The 19514-nt window shown below is 46.2% G+C and overlaps 10 protein-coding genes across 10 annotated transcripts; 6 read left to right on the forward strand and 4 right to left on the reverse strand.

Moving 5' to 3' along the window:
• Positions 1–331: 331 nt before the first annotated feature.
• Positions 332–1344, forward strand: LY89DRAFT_599386 (putative NAD(P)H-dependent D-xylose reductase xyl1; the record flags this gene model as incomplete). The annotated part of the gene is made up of 2 exons (XM_018210093.1): positions 332–476; positions 521–1344. 2 exons carry the CDS (start codon positions 332–334, stop codon positions 1342–1344), a joined length of 969 nt encoding a protein of 322 aa, XP_018063186.1.
• A 363-nt stretch (positions 1345–1707) lies between these two features.
• On the reverse strand, positions 1708–2900 carry LY89DRAFT_599379 (L domain-like protein; the record flags this gene model as incomplete). Its single annotated transcript, XM_018210091.1, has 2 exons — positions 1708–2627; positions 2678–2900. The coding sequence occupies 2 exons, from the start codon at positions 2898–2900 to the stop codon at positions 1708–1710; spliced, it is 1143 nt and encodes a 380-aa protein (XP_018063187.1).
• A 549-nt stretch (positions 2901–3449) lies between these two features.
• On the forward strand, positions 3450–5237 carry LY89DRAFT_701709 (alpha/beta-hydrolase; the record flags this gene model as incomplete). Its single annotated transcript, XM_018217215.1, has 3 exons — positions 3450–3672; positions 3724–4394; positions 5172–5237. 3 exons carry the CDS (start codon positions 3450–3452, stop codon positions 5235–5237), a joined length of 960 nt encoding a protein of 319 aa, XP_018063188.1.
• Positions 5238–6037: 800 nt separating this feature from the next.
• Positions 6038–6604, forward strand: LY89DRAFT_741672 (uncharacterized protein; the record flags this gene model as incomplete). The annotated part of the gene is made up of 4 exons (XM_018220738.1): positions 6038–6119; positions 6293–6322; positions 6373–6422; positions 6476–6604. 4 exons carry the CDS (start codon positions 6038–6040, stop codon positions 6602–6604), a joined length of 291 nt encoding a protein of 96 aa, XP_018063189.1.
• On the forward strand, positions 6581–7634 carry LY89DRAFT_690816 (uncharacterized protein). Its single transcript, XM_018216175.1, has 4 exons — positions 6581–6625; positions 6764–6785; positions 6884–6982; positions 7102–7634. The coding sequence occupies exons 3-4, from the start codon at positions 6919–6921 to the stop codon at positions 7575–7577; spliced, it is 540 nt and encodes a 179-aa protein (XP_018063190.1). The 5' UTR covers positions 6581–6625; positions 6764–6785; positions 6884–6918; the 3' UTR covers positions 7578–7634.
• Positions 7635–9001: 1367 nt separating this feature from the next.
• On the forward strand, positions 9002–10081 carry LY89DRAFT_676729 (uncharacterized protein; the record flags this gene model as incomplete). Its single annotated transcript, XM_018213617.1, has 3 exons — positions 9002–9158; positions 9226–9581; positions 9866–10081. The coding sequence occupies 3 exons, from the start codon at positions 9002–9004 to the stop codon at positions 10079–10081; spliced, it is 729 nt and encodes a 242-aa protein (XP_018063191.1).
• A 1101-nt stretch (positions 10082–11182) lies between these two features.
• Positions 11183–12562, reverse strand: LY89DRAFT_741674 (DUF300-domain-containing protein; the record flags this gene model as incomplete). The annotated part of the gene is made up of 5 exons (XM_018220739.1): positions 11183–11534; positions 11627–11736; positions 11964–12270; positions 12318–12471; positions 12520–12562. The coding sequence occupies 5 exons, from the start codon at positions 12560–12562 to the stop codon at positions 11183–11185; spliced, it is 966 nt and encodes a 321-aa protein (XP_018063192.1).
• Positions 12563–13607: 1045 nt separating this feature from the next.
• On the reverse strand, positions 13608–14539 carry LY89DRAFT_658553 (metal dependent phosphohydrolase; the record flags this gene model as incomplete). The annotated part of the gene is made up of 1 exon (XM_018212479.1): positions 13608–14539. Exon 1 carries the CDS (start codon positions 14352–14354, stop codon positions 13608–13610), a length of 747 nt encoding a protein of 248 aa, XP_018063193.1. The 5' UTR covers positions 14355–14539.
• A 164-nt stretch (positions 14540–14703) lies between these two features.
• LY89DRAFT_711466 (carbonic anhydrase) lies at positions 14704–16119 on the forward strand. The gene is made up of 7 exons (XM_018217905.1): positions 14704–14724; positions 14789–15243; positions 15302–15384; positions 15442–15498; positions 15548–15664; positions 15723–15828; positions 15884–16119. The coding sequence occupies exons 2-7, from the start codon at positions 15203–15205 to the stop codon at positions 16026–16028; spliced, it is 549 nt and encodes a 182-aa protein (XP_018063194.1). The 5' UTR covers positions 14704–14724; positions 14789–15202; the 3' UTR covers positions 16029–16119.
• A 903-nt stretch (positions 16120–17022) lies between these two features.
• On the reverse strand, positions 17023–18068 carry LY89DRAFT_599099 (HlyIII-domain-containing protein; the record flags this gene model as incomplete). Its single annotated transcript, XM_018210072.1, has 3 exons — positions 17023–17187; positions 17243–17479; positions 17559–18068. 3 exons carry the CDS (start codon positions 18066–18068, stop codon positions 17023–17025), a joined length of 912 nt encoding a protein of 303 aa, XP_018063195.1.
• Positions 18069–19514: the final 1446 nt, after the last annotated feature.

The raw sequence follows: 19514 nt of genomic DNA on the forward strand, positions 1-19514 counted from the left end.
TGCTGCTAATATCTCAAGCTAAGTGGACCTTTCCTTTTGGTTTGTCTGGATACTTGCATATAAGCCTCCTCGCCCCAATTGGTGTCTTCGTTGGTCACGAAGAGGAAGAGACACTTTACATGAAATCGACACTGTTGCTTCTGCGGTAAAATGGCACACCCCCACTCCGTTGAGAATATCAAGTACTGATCTATGTGAATCCAGGCCGGCTCACTTGACCTCTTCAGTATCGGTCCTGCCCTGCACCTTTCCTTTTTCGACCCCTCTACGTATCTCAAAGCGAGCTCTTAAACCTCAATTTTCTCCATTCCGATCCTTTGCAACCTCAAAAATGGCGCCCTCTACTATCAAGCTCAACACTGGACATGCTATGCCACAGGTTGGCTTCGGATTGTGGAAGGTTGACAATGCGACATGTGCGGATACTGTCTACAACGCAATCAAGGTCGGATACCGATTGTTTGATGGAGCTTGTGGTATGTTCTCCTTCTTAGCAAAAGCCTACACATTTCCTGATAAGTGGCAGATTACGGAAACGAGAAGGAAGCTGGTGAGGGTGTTGCGCGAGCTATCAAGGACGGACTTGTAAAGCGTGAAGATCTCTTCCTCGTCAGCAAGCTCTGGAACTCCTTCCACGATGGCGACCAGGTCGAGCCAATCTGCCGCAAGCAACTCGCAGACTGGGGCATTGACTACTTTGATCTGTTCATCGTCCACTTCCCAGTTGCCTTGAAATATGTCGACCCCTCAGTAAGGTATCCTCCTGGCTGGGCTGTTGACGGCAAGGATGATGTCCAGTTGAGCAATGCTAGCATTCAAGAGACATGGACTGCGATGGAGGACATACATAAGAAGGGATTGGCCAAGAGCATTGGTATCAGTAACTTCCAAGGTTCTCTGATTCTCGACTTGCTGCGATACGCCAAGATCCGCCCCGCTACCCTCCAAATCGAGCACCACCCATACCTGGTTCAACCTACCCTCCTGAAGCTCGCAGAGAGCGAGGGCATTGCAGTCACCGCATACTCCTCATTCGGTCCACAATCATTCATTGAGTTGGAGTGGCAAAAGGCCAAGGATACACCAGTTCTGTTCGAACACCCAGTTGTCACCAAGATTGCAGACAGAACTAAGAAGACCCCTGCTCAAGTTCTCTTGAGATGGGCTACTCAGCGTGGATTGGCAGTCGTCCCCAAGTCCAACAACCCAGAACGTCTCCAACAGAACCTTAAGGTTACCGACTTCGATCTCGAGCAGGCAGATTTGGATGCTATTTCAGGATTGGACCGCCACCTGAGATTCAACAATCCCACTGATGTAAGTCCACCATTTGCTCATTTTTAAGTAGCTTAGCTAACATCTTCGCAGTACCTCGGAACTCTTCACATCTTTGCTTAGACGGAAAGTATACTACTATGAGGCGTTCCAGAGACTGTTCTTAGTTACTGTTACTGTGATACCTAGAGCGAGTCTAGCAAGAATTCAAAGACTTTGAAGAATAATCATCGGTGTGCATTTATTGATCGCCAGACGCCTGTGACATGTGAAGCTATGTGGATAGTCTGATCCTACCATGCTCGGGCCAAAAACTCCATGCCTATGCAGATTGCTATAATTGGAATTGCAGTTTTCCCACGCCAGTAATATCTATCTACTATGCGACCTCCCGTCGAAGCTATGAAACTCGCACGAAAGCTGGACATCCTATTAGCTCTGGCCGCGAACAAGAAGGCAAGAGCAAGACTTACTAGCATCAATCTGCATAACCTGTGGCAACGACAACCGCACCTTATTTCTATACAAAGTAGGGCCTCTTAGTTGCAACGGATTGCCCTCAAAGTAAACCGTATTCAACTTCTTCTTGTCGCCAAGCACAGTCTCCACCTCAGCAAAATCAGCAATCTTGTTATAGCTCGCCCACAACTCCTCCAGCTCCTTCAGATGCTCGATCCCCTTCAGACTCGAGATCTGGTTATTGCTGACATCCAGAACCCGCAAGCTCGTAACGTGTTCCAGTCCTTCAAAGGTCGTGAGGGCGTTGTGCGAGATATAGAGTTCTTCTAGTTGTGGCAGATTCTCCAGCCCAGAAATCTCCCGGATCCGGTTCGATTGTATAGAGATGATTTTGAGATTCTGTAACGAATCTAGTCCCTTCATCTCAGTAATCTTATTCTTCCCAAACCATAGCTCCTCCAACCCCACCAAGGTCTCCAACCCCTTGATTTCTCGTATCCTATTCGCTGCTAGTTCTAGATTCCGTAATTTCGTCAAGCCTTCCAGGTTCTCGATCGTACCAATCTTGTTCTGCACAAAGTACAAATCGGTGAGATTCACGAGGTGAGAAATGTGTTTTATATGCTTGATTTTGTTGAATGACAAATCAAGATTGGTGAGTTTGACGAGAGATTCGAGATTTCGGATGTGGGCGATGAGGTTATCGTATAAATCGAGGTCGGTGAGCGTGCTAGCTAGACATGACAGGGCTTCGATATCTGTGATGCTATTTTGGCGTAGGCAGAGGCGGGTGACGGAGGTGAAGCGCTCGAGTTTGAGGGAGGAGATGGAGGATATGCGGGCGTGGACACAGTCAATTTCTTCTGTATCTAGAGGATAGTCGTCAAGGAGGTCTGGCTACGTGAGCTTGAATTTCGTGTACGGAGGGGTAACGTAGATATACCTTCATCTGCGTCGATGGTCTCTCCAGGAACCACATTCTCGTCGTCTGAGTACTCTGGATCTGACAGAGCTTCTGGGTTTGCGAGTTCGAGCTTCTTTTCTACTCGTAATTTGCCGTCCCAGCCACTGCTACTTCGCGGCGTCTTGGGTGTTTCGTGCCCCTCGGCATCAGATCCTGATATCGAGATGTGCAGTGGCGGGGTAGTCTCTTTTTCTGACGGCATCTTGTCGAGCTTATCTCTTAGCTTGCTACTCTCCAGATTTCGAGAATCAGATATTCGTTCGAAGTTGTTGTTTTATCTTCTTTCAAGCCATAACAAGGCGGTTGGACTTCGCGTTTGAAATGGCTGCCTCGCCTGATGAAGATGGCGGGGAATTCGCAACGTGGGTGATCCCCATGAATTTTTTTCTCTCGCCATTCCCTCACGCAAAATCTGCAACGACGAATTATACCTCCAACGACGACCCCCACGGACAGCGAAGCATGCATACAAAGTTTTAATTCGACAATTCACGATCGTCGAGGGGAATGTGAGGTGATGCTGCGGCTTTTGGGCAGAGCAGCGGGTCTTAGACAATGTGGAACGATCACGACGAGGAGATACCACGCGGAGTTTCGCAGTCGGCCGGTTTATGATACTGGATACGGACTTCATCTTGCGGTCAAGATAAACCCTCATCGGCGTGCATTCGGTACCATTCCGACTGTATTGCTGCCGCCACTCGTGTTTGGGGGCTTGGTCGTCGCGTTGTGGACGTGGAAGTGTTTGATGATGGTTGTCTTCCAGAATAAGATCATTTATATGCCTGGTCTGCCACCGAACGCCAGGAGAGAGAAGATCGAGGATTACAAGAACCAGTGCGGAGGAATACAATGGCGCGAGGAAAGGACAGTAGCTGCAGACGGGACGCGAATCAGTCTCTGCGTGGCAAATGTCAATTGCGAGCTGGATACAGATCTGCCAGTGAAGACTGTTTATGTGCTTTACTTCCAAGGTCAACCATCGCCATTGCTTGGTTAAGACGAATTTTGCTGAGATACGGTAGGTAACGCATCTTCTATACCTCCGCGATTACCTTTCCTATCTCCTGTTCTGCGGCTGCTCAGCGATAGGGCTACGTTTCCAGCCAGATATACCATGGTATGCTGCAGCTATCGAGGATATTGGACATCAAAGGGACGTCCATCTGAAAATGGTATCGCCATGGATGCTGTGGCTGCTCTAAAGTGGATTAGAGAACCACATGGCGAAGAAGCTCCAAAGCCACCAGCAGAGAGCATACCAATAGTCTTTTGGGGCCAAAGTATAGGCGCTGGCGTAGCAACCGGTCTGGCAGCACAGGCTCACATCTTCTCTCGTAGCAATTTCTTGCTCAAGGCTGTGATACTCGAGACACCATTTCTTAGTATTAGAGCCATGCTTGAGACTCTGTACCCCCAAAAATGGCTACCTTACAGATATCTCTGGCCATTTCTCCGCAACCACCTCGATAGCTGGGCTGGATTAGGGTTGATGCGGAGATCATTCCGAGAAATTGGCCTTGATCCACCAAGCATCCTGATACTTGAGGCTGGGAGAGACGAATTGGTGCCCAAGGAACATGCTACTGCACTCGAGCGAAGGTGTCTCGAAGTTGGCCTTGGAGTGAAGAGAAGGGTGATAAGTAATGCACTGCACACCGAGGTCATGGCACGTTCTGAGGGTAGATTGGCTGTGGTAGAGGCTATAGAAAGCGCGGCGAGAGCAAAATCAAGTATCACGTGATCATTTACAAATCTCCTTGTACAGACTTGTAGGCATTCTCATATGTCAAGGCTTTTGCTTGAATCAATGTAGCACTATTGAATATGACCAGTTGTCTGTTCAATGCAGAACTTTGGTTGGTGGGTGGCTTGCCAATGTTTGACTCGGTCTTTGTTCAAGGACAATCGCGTTCTTCACATTGAAAACGACCAAAGTAGTCTTTGTTTGAGCGCACATCATATTCCCCAACCTTACATTGTAGGCGGCGGCATTGCCTATTGTTTGCATCGCAGCGATAAAGTTCGCCTTGATACACATTTGATCTGTCCTAAGGTTCCATGTTTGCGGTGGGATTTAGGTCCCTTTGGTGGCATGGTCTGCATGGCTTGCGCTCAGCATTTCTCTGTCCTGCCAGAAGATTATGTATACGTTCCGTGATGCTCGCACTTGAAATGCCATCGCAGCGTTCCAAGCTGCACGCAACCAGATTAAATACATATTTGCGTTCTTTGATGTTCCTCGTCGGGCTCTACGTCTCTCATACTGTTTCTGAATGCTAAGCGACATCGGTTGAGATACTGCAGTTGGATATTGGCGAACATCACGATTGAGTAGAACTCTGTATTATTTTTGTTGGCCAGAGTTTGTATCGACTTCATCATGGCCGACACATTTCGAGATTTCAAGTAAACTCTTCCATGTGTCCGCACGCTAGCTTCAGGGTGAGGAGTTACTAACCAATTTTTGAAGTGTCTTTCGAAAAGAACGAGGCGAACCAGAACTTACATTAGAAGAATTCCAAAAAGTGTTCCGTAAAACTACTTTCACTCCATCTGATGCCCGGCCTCTGAGTACAAGGCTGCCGACCTTACCGCCAGATCGGCCCCTTCGAGAAACACTTGTTCCCTTAATGAACACGCCGATTAGTGATCTCACCCAAGACCAGCTGGATTTTCTGAACCGAGACTTTGCAAATTTACAAGACCTGATTCCAGATAAAGGAAGTTGGCAGGGACGAAAACTGCTTGGTCAAGAAACAACTGGCCGTGTTCGTGCTATTTTCATAAATTCCTTTTTGGGGCTTGGGACAGCACAAACTCTCTTTGCGCGGCCTAGAGATGTTCATAACTCTCAACATTTATTCACATCTCTGTAGCGAAGTCAGTGCTAAATCATTGAACAGGTTGGGATGTGGGAGAGTAAGGATCCACCAGTCGGAGCGAAAGTGACCCGAGTTGCTGTAAAAGAGATTTCCAAACCAAACATTAAAATTGTCAATCCAAAGAGATACGATATGTATACCGAATCTACTTACTTAGACATGTTCAGCTTGACACCCGGGCCTCATATTGCGCAACAAGTTGCCAAAAGCAATAGTATCATTGGAGCCGACGAGGGGCTTGATGACTCATGGGACAGCATAACACGTCTTCTCTACATGGAGTATTGTTCCTTAGGGTCGCTGGATGATATCCTCAAGAAGCGAAGAGCGGAGTAAGTGGAATCGATGTTTGTTCGACCTATAACTTTGCTGAGATGTTGCCGCTAGGATTAAACCATTCTCAGAAACAACATTGTGGCATATCTTCTAATGCCTTGCAGACGGAGCGATCGCGATGGAATATGGTGGGGCAGAGGCAACGATTGATTCCGTGGCAGGCGCGGCTACTGTTGATGAATCATTGCAATACCGTGCAAGTGAGTTACCTGCTTTTTGGTTCCTTTCAATGTTTTCTCCTTGATTTCTAGAACTGGGTACTGCCCAGAGGCTCTAGCTAAATACAATATCCTTTCAAGCCTTGGCTTCTCTAACAATACCAATGATTTTAACCTACACCATAGCTACTCTAAGCTAACTTGTCTCTTCACAGTCCTCCATTTTGATCTTAAAGCAGGGAATAGTATGTCCTAATCCTTTGAGCCACTTCTCATCAAACTGATCCCATTTTAGTATTTTTGGCCGAACGCGATGAAAATCATAAAGAAACACCAGTTGCTAAGGTCACTTGTATAATTTTTTAGAAGAATTTTTATATATACTTATTATGCACTAGGTTGGTGATTTTGGAGGATCTTACCCTGTAACTGCAAGTGGCACAAAAGACTACTCCAAAAGGATGGAAATGAGGAGAGTGCTTGGAACTAGTAGATTTTATGCGCCAGAACAGTTTAGCAATCGATAGGACTTTCTGGGATGGGAAAATGTGAGTTGAAATTCTCGATACGGACCAATGTTTATTTCATATTTCCACTAGGTGGAGTTGTTCCTTGATTTGCAATGGGCCCTGCCCAAGATCAATATCTCATCAATTCGAATATCAGTAGACTAAATTCGAGATTAGGATCCAATGATAGGAAATTATAGTAAGATGATTTTTGACCCCGTTTCGTCCCCTTAGCAGTTCTCGCTTTCCAGTTATTCGCGATCTTTGACCTATCAAGAACTGACACAACCCTTCCAGGTTGCAAGACAAATATATGGGGCATGTGAGTTATAATGTTCCAACTTGCTGTAATAACCCGCTTTGGCATTGGCTACGAACCGTTTTTACCTTCATTCAGTATGTCCATCCTGCCTCTCATTCCGGGATCACCAAGAACCAAGCACTTTTCCCGGGATAGCTTTGGCTCTTCGGATTCATGTTTACTCTTCATTAAATCTATACTGATCTGTTGATAGATATTGCGGGTGCACCGCCGAAGGGCGTTAGTTACGGCTTAAACTTAGAACCTTTTCCCTATAGTGAATCCCTTAAAGGCTTGATATTTTCATGTCTCTATGAGGATCCACGGTTCAGGCCGTCACCTTTGGAATTGAGAACTGAAGTAGCTAGAGGGTTGAAGGTTGCTATTGCCAATGGTGGGACGGTGGATCCCTGGGACTATTTTCACCCGCCAGTTGTCGCACCGGCACCTCCAGCCGAGCCTCCCGTAGTTCCACCTCCCGCAGTTCCGCCTCCCGCAGTTGCGCCTGAGCCACCTCCACCGATTGTCACGCCTGCACCAATGCCACTTATACCATCCACTTGCCAACATATTTTCAAGCAAGGCGACAATAGTGGTAAGAAGTGTGGAGCGAGCTGTATGACTTTTCGAGACGTGATCAATGCCGGCAATCAGCGCTGTCAGAGGCATCCTCGAGATCGGTTTCCCTAGATAAAATTTACAGACGTGGTTGAGCATTATTAGAGTAAGGATAGCAGGACTAGCCCAGCTTCCTATTTACAATTTAAGAGTTACACCGGTTTGGTGCATAACTGTGTACTTTTACTTTCCCTAGCCTTTTAGTTGAAGTTCAGGCATGTGAACGTTGGAACTGCAGAAGGCTGAGAAGGTTTGCATTGGAAATTGAGAGTGGGAAGCTGAAGTTGGAGAGGATTCATATTCTATACTCAGGATTTTAGTCGAGATTGTATAGTTTCTATATCTTCACAGAAGCACTAGACAACGTCTTGTCCTTCTATTGATTGGTTGCAGCTTGTAAAACATCATGCAAAGTAGTCTGTATTATATCCTCCATCCAACGTCTTGTGTTCAGATACGAAAGGCCGTGAGCCATATCCACCATATCCCAACATCCTTTCTGCCCAGTTTTTTGCCCCTTCAGAGATTTCGCATGGCATATAGTATTCAGCTGCAGCATTTTCGGAACGAATCTGCACCAGCCAGAGCTAGACAATTTCCCCTTTTCTGTCTCTCAAGTCGAAGTCCATCATCTGAAGGTAAGCTTCATGCCAAAACTAAGTATTCCCAATATCTCGTCATTTAAACGCATTCACTTTGCGACGGAGAATTCGTCGATTGTATCCTCGAGATGAGTAGAGCGCCTCTTTCAAGAGGCGACAAACGAGTTCGTACTTCGGGCCCACGGTCATAAAAAGACGGGCGGTACATTTAGCACGAAGCACGGGTTCGGTCAGAGGATGGTAAGGCGACATGGTTGAGGCTGATTCTCGCCTTTCAGCAATCGACCCGGTCTCTCGCGATGGTATCTGCTATCGTGATTCTGGTATGGCATAATGGGGAGTGAAAGCATTCGCAATGTTGTCGCGGTTGGGGATCGAGATTGGTTGGTTGTGTTAAGGGGTTGAGAGCAGCTTCTGTACTGGCGAGGGGGATTCTACTCCAAGGAAATTGTATGAGCGATCGGAAGTGAGTGGAGGTCCCGAGACTTGCTTTTCAGTTCGACTTAGATTGAAAGAGATATCTTGAAATTCACTGCGAAGAAGGTGTTGAACCTCCACCTAATCAGGAAGGAAGAGACTCACCACGAATCGTCGGCGGCTTTCAAGAGCGAACACAGGAAGCTACGTATGTACGAATATGCTACAAGAAGATGAGTAGGGTGGATTGCAAAGAATCATGGGAAGTAGAGCAAGTCATGGGGCAAAGTGAGGGACATATCACGTTCAATCATCAAGGGAATTCAATCGAAGACTGCATTGTGTTACTAAGGACAACAATTGCGACAAAAAGAGAATATTTCATTGTTCTTCAATTGATCAACCGTCTTCTGCAAGCTTCTCCTTTATGCCAGACCTATTCCGAGCTCGATGTGTTTAAGGGCGAGGTAGGACAGGATGGCCGTGCTACAGAGAGCACAAGTCAGCAGCATCATGAAGGCTCGAATGCGAGCGAGATCGAGGAAACTTACCACTCGTCAACGGTCGATGGATGATTTTGGTCTTCAGTTCTCCACTTGGATTAACACTCACGCCAACGGGAAGGCAGACCAGTGTGAGCGCCCTATACCAGTTAGCAGTTTAATGTTTGATACATACCTATGTTGCACGATGCAACTGAGGTGGTCGATCGAGGTTCATGGAAGAAAAGCCACAGTTAGCAAAGGTCATCCAAAGGACAAAAAGAAATGACACCACTGAACTTCCAGAAAGGCAACAGGGAAATACACCCACGTCTTCGCCGAAGCTCGACATAGTGTATCTCTCGACAGACCTGTGCCCCGGCGGTGACCATTACAGTCGATCAGTAATTACCGGCTCAACTGCTGCAGAGCGTATCATACAGTGTACCTCCAACTTGCAAGCAAGCTGGAGTTGGCTTTCAATTGAAAACGTCACGATGCCAGGCCGTTATACGAACTACGTACTGGAAGTGGTGTCGACGAGCTTGCGCTCTCCACCTGAGGAGCAGGGGGAGGTGCGCAAAGGAAATGAAGAACTTACCAATGGATAGCGCCGATGTCGCGACACGACCACAAGATCAAATCGCGAACATGGGGGTTTCCAAATGATGGGATAGAAGAGAGGTGCAAAGAATGCGGCAGAAAGAGGATGATGGGCGAGTGATGGCGAGGTGTCGTGGTCGATGTTGTCGATGTTGTTGTTTGGGGGAGAGAGCTGGGCGAGATGAGGAGTATTTATGCTTCGCGCAATCACTCACTTCGCACTAACAATCACTCACTTAGTACTAAATATTTTTAGAAGGAGCAGACAAAAACACAATACCTACGGACGGAAGTGCCGTACCAGAACCGCAAGTGCAATCACCCCTCAGTCCATTTTCAAATCACATCTGCCAACTTGCCCACGAGCGATCATCACGGTCGGAGAGTCATATACAGTGTGTATACCGATATGATAGCAGATGGGGAGCATATCTCGGAGATGCACGATCCAAGTATTTCGAAACCGCCTTGAATTTTGAGTTTAGTCTCTCGAAGCAGCAGGCGGAGCATGAAGGCAGTTGCGACCCACCACTCGACGTTCGATCAACAACTAAATATCTTCTAACAACTGAATAAACTTGGACAGATTCTTCGATATAACATTTACAGCATGTGTGGTCACTATAAAGTTCTCAGCTATACCATTTTGGACTGATCTACCAAACTTTGCCTACCTAATGACTTCAGATTATCTCCGTCAACTTCGCTGCACATGGTATGCTGCGTCAAAAGCTCTCTTCAAATCACGCCCAATGTAGATGTACATGATTTCTTGCTCGTTTACATTTGATAAGATTTCACCTTTCACTCGTCCAGCACGAAAAGGGGGATGTGCCAAGCATTTAAGCGAGCGAGGGGTATTGTAGGCACGGGCAAGGACTCATGAGACACCAGGGGGAGAAGTCAGCATGAATAGAATATCCGTGCTAGTCTAGAAATCTGCAGACAAAGCAAACAAACTAAGTATCAATTGTGTAGAATATGTAGAGTTTGGCAAAAAGTTGTATTCGCTGACGTTGGAGGATGTGGGGCATTGAAGATCTATGTCGACGGCCCGTGCCTAGCGCTGCACATTCTCGCCAGTTTAAAACCGCGAAATTGATTTCAAATTCGCGAGGCTCAGTAGTACACTGCATACTAGAACACTGTTCCTGTATTTGGTGTACACATGATCGCTTGACAGCCAAAGTGCTGCTTGCACCTGTAGACTCAAACAATAGTATGAATATATGGATGCAACTGAGTAAATTATCTCATGATTGGACTACTTTTCCAGACCATGTTTCCCTCCAACTTTGTGGAGTGCTAGCTATCAAGAGAGGCAGCATGAAGATTCGAAAGTTTCGTTCGTAATGAGGAAGATGAATATTTTCAGAGTACTTTCCCTCCCCCAAAAGGTTAAGTGGTGGAGGTAAATCACGCTAAAATTTCAGTCTAGCCTCATCCTTACTGGACCCTACATAAAGCAACTCTCTTTTGCTTACACAATGTTTCTCTCCCACTTTGTATATACAGGTTCCAGCCAACTTATCTGCCCAGCCTGACATTCGATTGCCCCTCAACTCAGAATTACTTAATACTTTTCCTCGGACAAGGGAGCAGTACTCAAGCTCATATCATCTTCGTTCCTCTCTGGTGCCCAATCTGTTTTCTTCTTTTTTAAAAGCCACTCCATGGCAGCACCACAGGCGCGGACAATGTCAATCATGTTCAATGCTTCCAGAACCGCACGACCGCCTAGAAGTCCACCTTGATGCTTTCCTTTGACTGACTGTTCATCGTATTCTTTCCAGGAGAAGGCGTGCATATGCAGCATCGAGGTGAAGAGCAATTCGCAGCAAAGCATCAGTGATGGGATCCCAACTCTCAAATCGGACTGCGGTCTTTGAAGGGATCCAAGCAGTAGTGATGAGTGCCAGAATAAACTTGTAGTTTATCAGAATTGCGATTCTTCATCGGCGAGGACTTGAATCTCACATTTTGATACATAGAAAAAGCAAACACAATTTTAACACACCATAGCTTCAGAGTGGGTTTATGAACACTCAGCTTTTGTTTCATTTGCCACGTGAATTGATCTAAACAATACATGGCGATGGTGGCTGACAGCGCATTCAGAGTGAGAGACTAAGATCAATCAATTCAACCTTTGGCATTTTGGGAGGGGTATACTACCCATATATGTAAGTACGCTGGACTTAGTGAGGCACCACAATACCTACCAAGTGGCTCGGTGATCATACATCCTATCGCTGCTAGGCTTCTTATTAAGCAGTACTGGAACACTCCAAGGGAGTTGATCTAAAATCCAAATCGTCGTTGATAACCATAATCAAAAGCGAAGACAAACTCACCTTAAACCACTTTAAACCACAATTCGGAGTTGCTAAGAAGTAAGTTTGTCCTCCGAGATGATCTCTCATCCATCTTAAAGGCAGTGGGAAACAATTTTGCCATGGTCGTGGCGTAATGTTAGAGAACAACGATGTAGAGTTTCCATCAGGTGCGAGATAATGGCAAAGCAGCGAGAAGTATGACGCAACAGCGATAGCGGCGTATGATGATGAAAGAATCAGAAAATACGTTGCGTAAGGCAAGAATTCAGTAGACAATAGATTCGCAAAGCTGTATAGGGGAACCATGAAGAGGATGCGCAAAATACTGAAAGTGTCAGTGTGACGGGTATTCTTTCTAGAAATGATACTCACTATTTCTGTTCTGTTGGCCGTGTATAAGCGAGTGCATGGCGTAAGATTTGATAGAAGCTCAAAACAAATGTGATGACAACACAGACGAGCTCGGTAATGAGAATGATGTCATGAAAGGTGAATTTACCAATCATCGGCAATTCCCTGGTGATAGCTGTAACAATAAGCATTTGCTGCAAGAATCAATGTTTCTCGCACTTACCAAGTGTATCGTCGTCTGCCGTGTTGCAGATTTGGTTTGACATGTTCCTGATCACTTGCTCGAGGACAACCGCGAAAACATCAAGCTTGTACCTTATATTATATATCTGTCAATCAGCCTCGTTCATCCCATTCTATTATTTCCGCAATGACTATCTCTGCAGACCCCACAATGACTTTACAAATAATTCAGAAGGCGGATATCTAGCTGAAGTGTACATTGAAAGCCACTTGCACCGTTTGGCGTATAGTGGTCGTCTGAAGATTTATGGCGTGTTCCAATGAACTCAGCCCCCCAGCCTGTCCCAGGAAATCAAAAGCCTATGGCTCCCACGTGGGTCCAAGCACGGCATGTAAGCATCGTGCTTGACACCACAAAATTTTAAAATGGGACTTTTCGGCCGCAATTCTGCGGTGTGATCGAAAGCCTTCTATGCAGCTTTCGGGAAGGATTCGATGTATGCATGCAGTTATTCCCTTCCTTCCAAGCGTATCGATGGAACGCGCGGGCTCACGCAGAAATATAGAAAGAAGCTTGGGCGCAGTGTAGTATTGCAGAAAGCCTGAGACATAGCCTCTCCTACGATCAAGCTTTACGAGAAGTATCCGTCCCGTTTTGTTGCCTCAAACTTTGTCGACTCAGCTCTCACTGTATCTGCCCAATCTTTAAAGCATCTTCTGAAAATATATACATTTGTCAGCCGTATACGAAGCTAGTTATCAACAAGTGAAACGATTCTGGGTTTTTTTCCGGCGTCGTGTTCAACATGGACACATGTGTCGGATGATGCACGTAGAGCGCGCCGAATCACACACGAGTTTTTGAGCGTAAAGCAACCACCTATTCCTTGTAGTTATAAGCTCATGCCTGACTTCAGAATGCTTTTCTGAGTGGAATCTTATTTGTGATCTTGAGAAATTGTAGAATGGTCACCAATGCTGAATAGAGTGCAGGAATTCTCAGAGCCAATGATCTGAATGTAGTAAACACCAGAAGGCAATAAGCCATAGCTTGGGTTAGAAATCAAACATCGATATACACGAAAAAGCATTTGAACCGCTGTGGAGAAACGCAGATTGACATTTTTCTTAATCCCCATCTTGTTCATATGAACCAATGGCAGGGTAAAATATTTGTGGAGAACTCAGCGCGAAACGCTTCTTCGCAAAATCTTCTTTGTCAGTCCCCTTACCATCGAGCCCGAATTCAACACCATAATCGGCCACAAAGTTGTCGTACGTAGTTCCAGGCTTCAAAGCACATAGACCGCACATGATGTCAAGGAACTGCTCCTTGAAACCAAGACGAGGAAAGGCGTCCACGATCTCTTTGTTTTCCTCGATCGTGATTGGGTAACCAGGGTAATTCGGCCCCCAGAAATCAGCCATGATGCCAATATGCGCAATCTTTACTTCAGCCTCTTTATGCAGTGCAAAAGATGGCGTGGCGTGCAATGCGATGGCATCCCACATCAACTGAGTCCGATGCTTGTCCCAACCATTTGAGAGCTTGACTTCTTCGAGATAACTGCGGGCCATGTTTGCGCCATCCACCTCAACACGCTTGTCTTTGGAAAGCAATGTCTTGTCGGTTGCCCAGCCCAAGTCATGCATGATAGTCGAGAATACAATCAGCTCGACGTCGAGTGGTTCGGAGCTGCTGCGTGGGATCTTGCGCGACAGTAAGATGGCAAAGTATGCACTGCGGATGCAGTGATTAACGGTGGTCGGGCTCGTGTATTTCTTGAGGTGACCCAAAGCACCTCTAATTAGAGGTGTATTTGGCAAGCTGATGCCGGCTTTGGCTAGGTCCGGAAGTGTGGCGTTCGAAGACATGGCGATGGTACAAACAAACGAGTTGCCAAGAATACTGTGCTGCAATTGACAGTTGGGGAAGGAAATGGTTCCTGATCTGGAGTCTGAGCTTCTACTTATAGTTTGCGCAGCGGCTTCGACCTATCTCCCAATCAAGGGCGATATAAGCAAAGTAAGCCATTTGAAATGCAAATAGAGAATAAAAGACCCAACCCTTAAGTGGCTTCTAAGAGCCCAGTTTCGAGGGGCTGTATGGCAACACCAATGTGGAGTAATCAGCCCACAGCTCGGATAAATCCTATATCCGACTGAAACCATAAAGCGACGTCTACACATCACGTCGAATGGAGCAAATGATAGCTACATCTGTGGAAAATCCAGAGACTCTTTGGTTAGTATAAAACCTGTAAAAAGTCGTTTCCATCGCGTCAGGAGGCATAGCTTATTGATCATAGGGCAGATTTTTGTTCCACTGCATGAGGAATTTTGCCGCAAAACAGAAGCTTGGCCAGCACCCAAGGGCCATTTAGGGGAATTTTAATCTGTTTTAGAATTCCACGGTGCTTACCATCCATGAGTAAGAGCTTAGAAGAGATACTTCGACATGTGGTCACGATTACTTTTTTCCAGTAGAATCAAAAAGGTCCTTGCAATGATGAGGGTTGGTATTCGTGATCATTTACGAGTATTTCGGATATAGGAGCGTTCGAGCTTGAATGCGATCATCATATAAGCAGACTTTCTTGGATTCAAGTGTATAAATACTACCTCATTCCAGCTCTAGGATGCTTCTCGACATACATCGAAAGCGCAACTCATAGGCAAGGCACACTTGGTATACAAGAGTTGAGAATTTATAAATCGTCATCATGCCCATAATTACTCCTGCAAAACTCCTTCAAAGGAACAAGTAAGTCATCAATCTTTAGTCAAACTGGGTGTATTGATTTTTGACGGACGAATCCTAGGAAGTACGCAGAAAACCATCAGGCGTTTCCAACCATGGCAGAAGTCGTTGAAAATGGAGGTGTCTTCGAGACAACCTTAGTCCGTGAGTCAAAAGACTGATCTACCAGGTTTTCGGACTCTGATAAATTGGCTTTCGAAGTCACTTGTGTAGATTTTCGGGTCAATCCAGACCACTTCCTCCAGACTAAGCCTGAAGGTGTGTATGCTATCGCTCCATTAGGGACTTCTAGAATCTAACAACTAAGATCAAATACTCGTTGCACGCAGTCCTGCTGGACGAGTCGATGATTCTTTTGTAAAAGAGGTCATGCTCTTTGAAGCTTTCCTTGGTCTCACTTCAGTTCTAGTGATTCATCATACAGGTAAGTTCTATATTCGTTGCGCGTCTGGGCCAAGAGCTAACTCGGAGTTCTTTCTAAGACTGTGGCGCTAGTCATTTCAAAGATGCCAACATCCGCAAGTTCCACAAAGACCGACTACCAGATCACTTAGAGATTGATAATATGGTATTTGGCGCATTTGACAAGTAGGATATATTCTGCTAGCACGTATCCAAGGATCATAACTAATTTAAGACATAGCCTTGGGCAAAGTGTTCGAGACGACATTCGCTTCTTGAAGACTTCTCCCTATATCCCAAATAAGCTTGCCGATAAGTGCCATGGCTTCATTTACGACATTAAGACTGGTCTTCTTACCCCTGTCGAGTACGATGACAGTGCTTAAGCAGTGAAAGCTTCAAGAAGCTGAGAGATAACGGGACAGAGTGGAAGATCGATGGAGACGGGCAAAGAGGCACGGGGAGGGCAAAGGCTGGGTGATTTAGTTTTAAACCAATGGATTATACTCAAGTGGCTCCACCATCATTTCCCTTCTTTGAAGTTTGAGTAAGGTGCAGGCGACGCGTTGTTGCTTGCCGAGTGAATATATTCTCTGACATTTTCTGAAAACGCACTATCCCGCAAATATCCTAAGATTCTGAGCAGGGGTAGTCAGATCAATGAGTAATTCATTTTACTTATGATCACAACTTTTGCAACCTGTACTAAGCTAAGGAGAGAAGAAAAGAAGAGAGTGTCACAGCGCTGACTGGCATGTGGCCACAGCACGTGACCATCGATGTGTATATAGCCTCAGATTCAGCCCTTCTAGCTCTCCAGCTTAGAATTGCATTAATAGGACCTCCTCAATCAACCCTTGAGCTCTAGCTCTGTGACAGAGAGAGAAGATTTTGACGCGTCTACGCGTCAGCTTGTACTAAGCTCTCTAGTTCTCTTGCTTTGACTACAATTATCGATCCAAATTAGCCAAAATGCCTTATAACAATGTTCAATCTGCTAAGATAGATAAAGAAGTCGAGGCTGCTTTTAAGAGAATCAAAAGATCTGGCAAACTTACTGACTAGGCCAAATGTCTCGCGCAACCAATAGATGAACTAACTTGTAACCATTTTGTTCGAAGTTGAATACAAGGTACCTAAGCTCCAAGAAATCGATACAACACGCGAATTCACTTCATCATTTGTGAAAGGAAATATATGTTTTTAAGCTTGCAAAGATGCAAGTGGACTGTTCCTTCGCAAATTAGTCTTCTAAGATAATCTGTTTGCGCAGAAAGATTGATTCTATGATGTAGATTTCCCAGCCAGAGCAAAGCACGTTGTCACATAAGTGGTGATTTTCTCTAAGCCTCTTCCGTCGTGTTAACCGTGACTCCATCCTCACTCCGGGCATTGGCCGTGCTTCACAGCATAAAATTGATTGACAGCCCTGAAGAAGGCCAGAAAATGTACTGTAAGCCCAATCGCCATACCCACGTGGAATATCTGATGCGAATGGCCCCAGATATCAAAGCGTCCAGGTTTCCATGCCTCTGTCACTCGCAGCTGCAAAAAAAATCAGCAAAGTTCCAATTTCTCATCTGGAGGAAGAGAAACTTACCGCGTAAGTAGTCACAGAGCATAGATATATTAGGATAGTCAAGCCGTATAACGAAGCTCCGTACTCAGCGTTCGCCCGCAACCAGCCAACTTGAAAGATCTTTACAATGATAGGGTAGAATGCCGAAGAAGCCATGACGGAAAAGACGAACCCACGGAGGGGTCGCATCTTGGGAGCCTGAAAGGATTTCGAAAACAAAGCAAGAGGGGCAGCGCAGAACTGGGCGGTAAGGTCGACCTGGAACAAGCTGATTAACTTGATAGTTTTCTTTGGCCACTGGAAGGAGAGAGAAACTGATTGTGAAAACAATACTCACAGCAATCCAGGTGAATTTCACTTGACGTGAAGCGCACGGAAAGGTATACCAGAGGCCCGGCGGAAAACATCCAGCAGTGACGGTGAGAATGCCTAGGTAATCAAGCTTCAGGCAAAATAGATGAGTTGAATGCGAATGGTTGGAGAAAACATGATAAGCCGTCGAAAGAAGGTAGCAGACCGTCCCGCCCAGAAAGAACAGGAAAAAGACAATAGCGTCGTCGGAATTCGTGGCTGGATACCGCTCGGTTGCATAGCCGCTCCACCATGACCCCAGCACGACCATCCATAGGGCTGCGAAGAAATGAGTGTATATGTTTCCAGATTCGTTGTGGATGTATCCCATACTCATGAGGGATTCCCAGTACGAATTTGTCTCAGGTCTCCAGCCGGAAAGGATGTACTCGTTGTCCCTTGCCCATTCCGGTAATTCGTCGAAGAGGAGCAGAACTCGCGTCTTGGCTTTTTGCAGCAGGGCCGAGTCGTCAGAGATGTCGGGATTGGGCTCCATGCTGTCAACCCGGGGTGATACTCTTCGTTTCATCTTGGATTCCATACTAAACAATCGGCTGGAGAATGTGAGAAAATGGAAGAAGCGTAGAGGGAGATGATGGGGAAAGAGGGAAAAAGGGAAAAAGAGCGCAGCCGTGTAAAAATGAAAATCCAGATAAGGCTGTGCACTCGCTTACCAGACCGTAACAAGATCGCAGGCAAAGCGTGCCACGTTGTACTTGTACGACCGTCTCTCAGGCAAGGCGGAAGAGTTTTGCCACTGGCATTGTTGCTGCCCTGCAGCTCCTCCCAGCTCCCAGACGTCCCAAGTTCCCGGGTACGTGGGTGGGCGCGAGTAACCGTGTCCCAAAAGCCGGGAAGATGCTGACCGCGGATGGGATGATGCGGCTTTACCGCAGAGGCCGATTCGCCGCAAAGTGTTCGAGATGATGGGGCCGGAAAGTGTCGACTTTGAGATCGTGTCGTACTTCAGACGTATCACGGCTGTGGCAGGCGTGGCAAAGCAACCTGGAACAATATTAGCAATATTACAAGACACTAAAGAACTGGACGTACAATGTTCTGGGCTTGGGGTCGAGAAAGGACGTGTTGCATCAGTTTGCGTTGTGTTGGGCATCATCCGCTCTTCAAGTGGGGCACCGTCGTAAAAACTCGGAACAAGCGCCCTCCGCTCACACTAGAGGGCAGACGAATACTTTTTGTAGCTAGTCGCTTTGAAGAGAAGAGGTAGCTGTGGGAAGAAAATCAAACAACTTCTCCGTAGAGCGGAGTCTAGTGACCGTAAAATGCGGGAGCGGAGGCGGAGTTCGTGGGCGCAACCTGCTCCGCTCCACCCCAAGTCTAAAGATGGTGAAGAGTATGCTAAGCTTCGCACCTAGACTAGCTATTACGATCACATTCCATCTATCTGCCACCACGAATTTGATCATGTTTAGCGTGACGGTGGATATCGTCCATTATATAATCTCAATGAAGTCGTTTGAAAAACCCAGCGGAAGACAACTCGGCGTTGCGATGTGTGACGGTGCTGAGGTTAATGTCATATAGCCACAATTAAGCCACATTGAGGTTCAACTCCATGCAGTTTCTTTGCCGCCTCAGATCATGTTACTAAAGTAACCAGAGTGCAAAATGCGCTCAGAAATATTCCCAGCTTCTCCTACCCCTACTTTCTTCGAGACATCTTCCGAGATCGATCGTAGAGCCGAAGTTCGCATCCAAAGGCACGTCGAGTACATCTTGGTTCTGGAATGGTTTCGTAAAGAAGGTTTCGTAATTATGGCATGTCTCTATAACATTAACAGGCTCAATAAATTAGATGTCTCCTTGGTGATCGTCCTCCCAGTCGAAATGGCGGGCTACAAGTGTGGGTTTTTTGACGTTGCCGAAGAAGCTTAGGATCAAAGCTAATATTTGATGACAGTTTGTATGGCTACTCGGCTCT

The sequence above is a fragment of the Mollisia scopiformis genome (assembly GCF_001500285.1).
Source record: "Mollisia scopiformis unplaced genomic scaffold LY89scaffold_31, whole genome shotgun sequence".
NCBI lineage: Eukaryota > Fungi > Ascomycota > Leotiomycetes > Helotiales > Mollisiaceae > Mollisia > Mollisia scopiformis.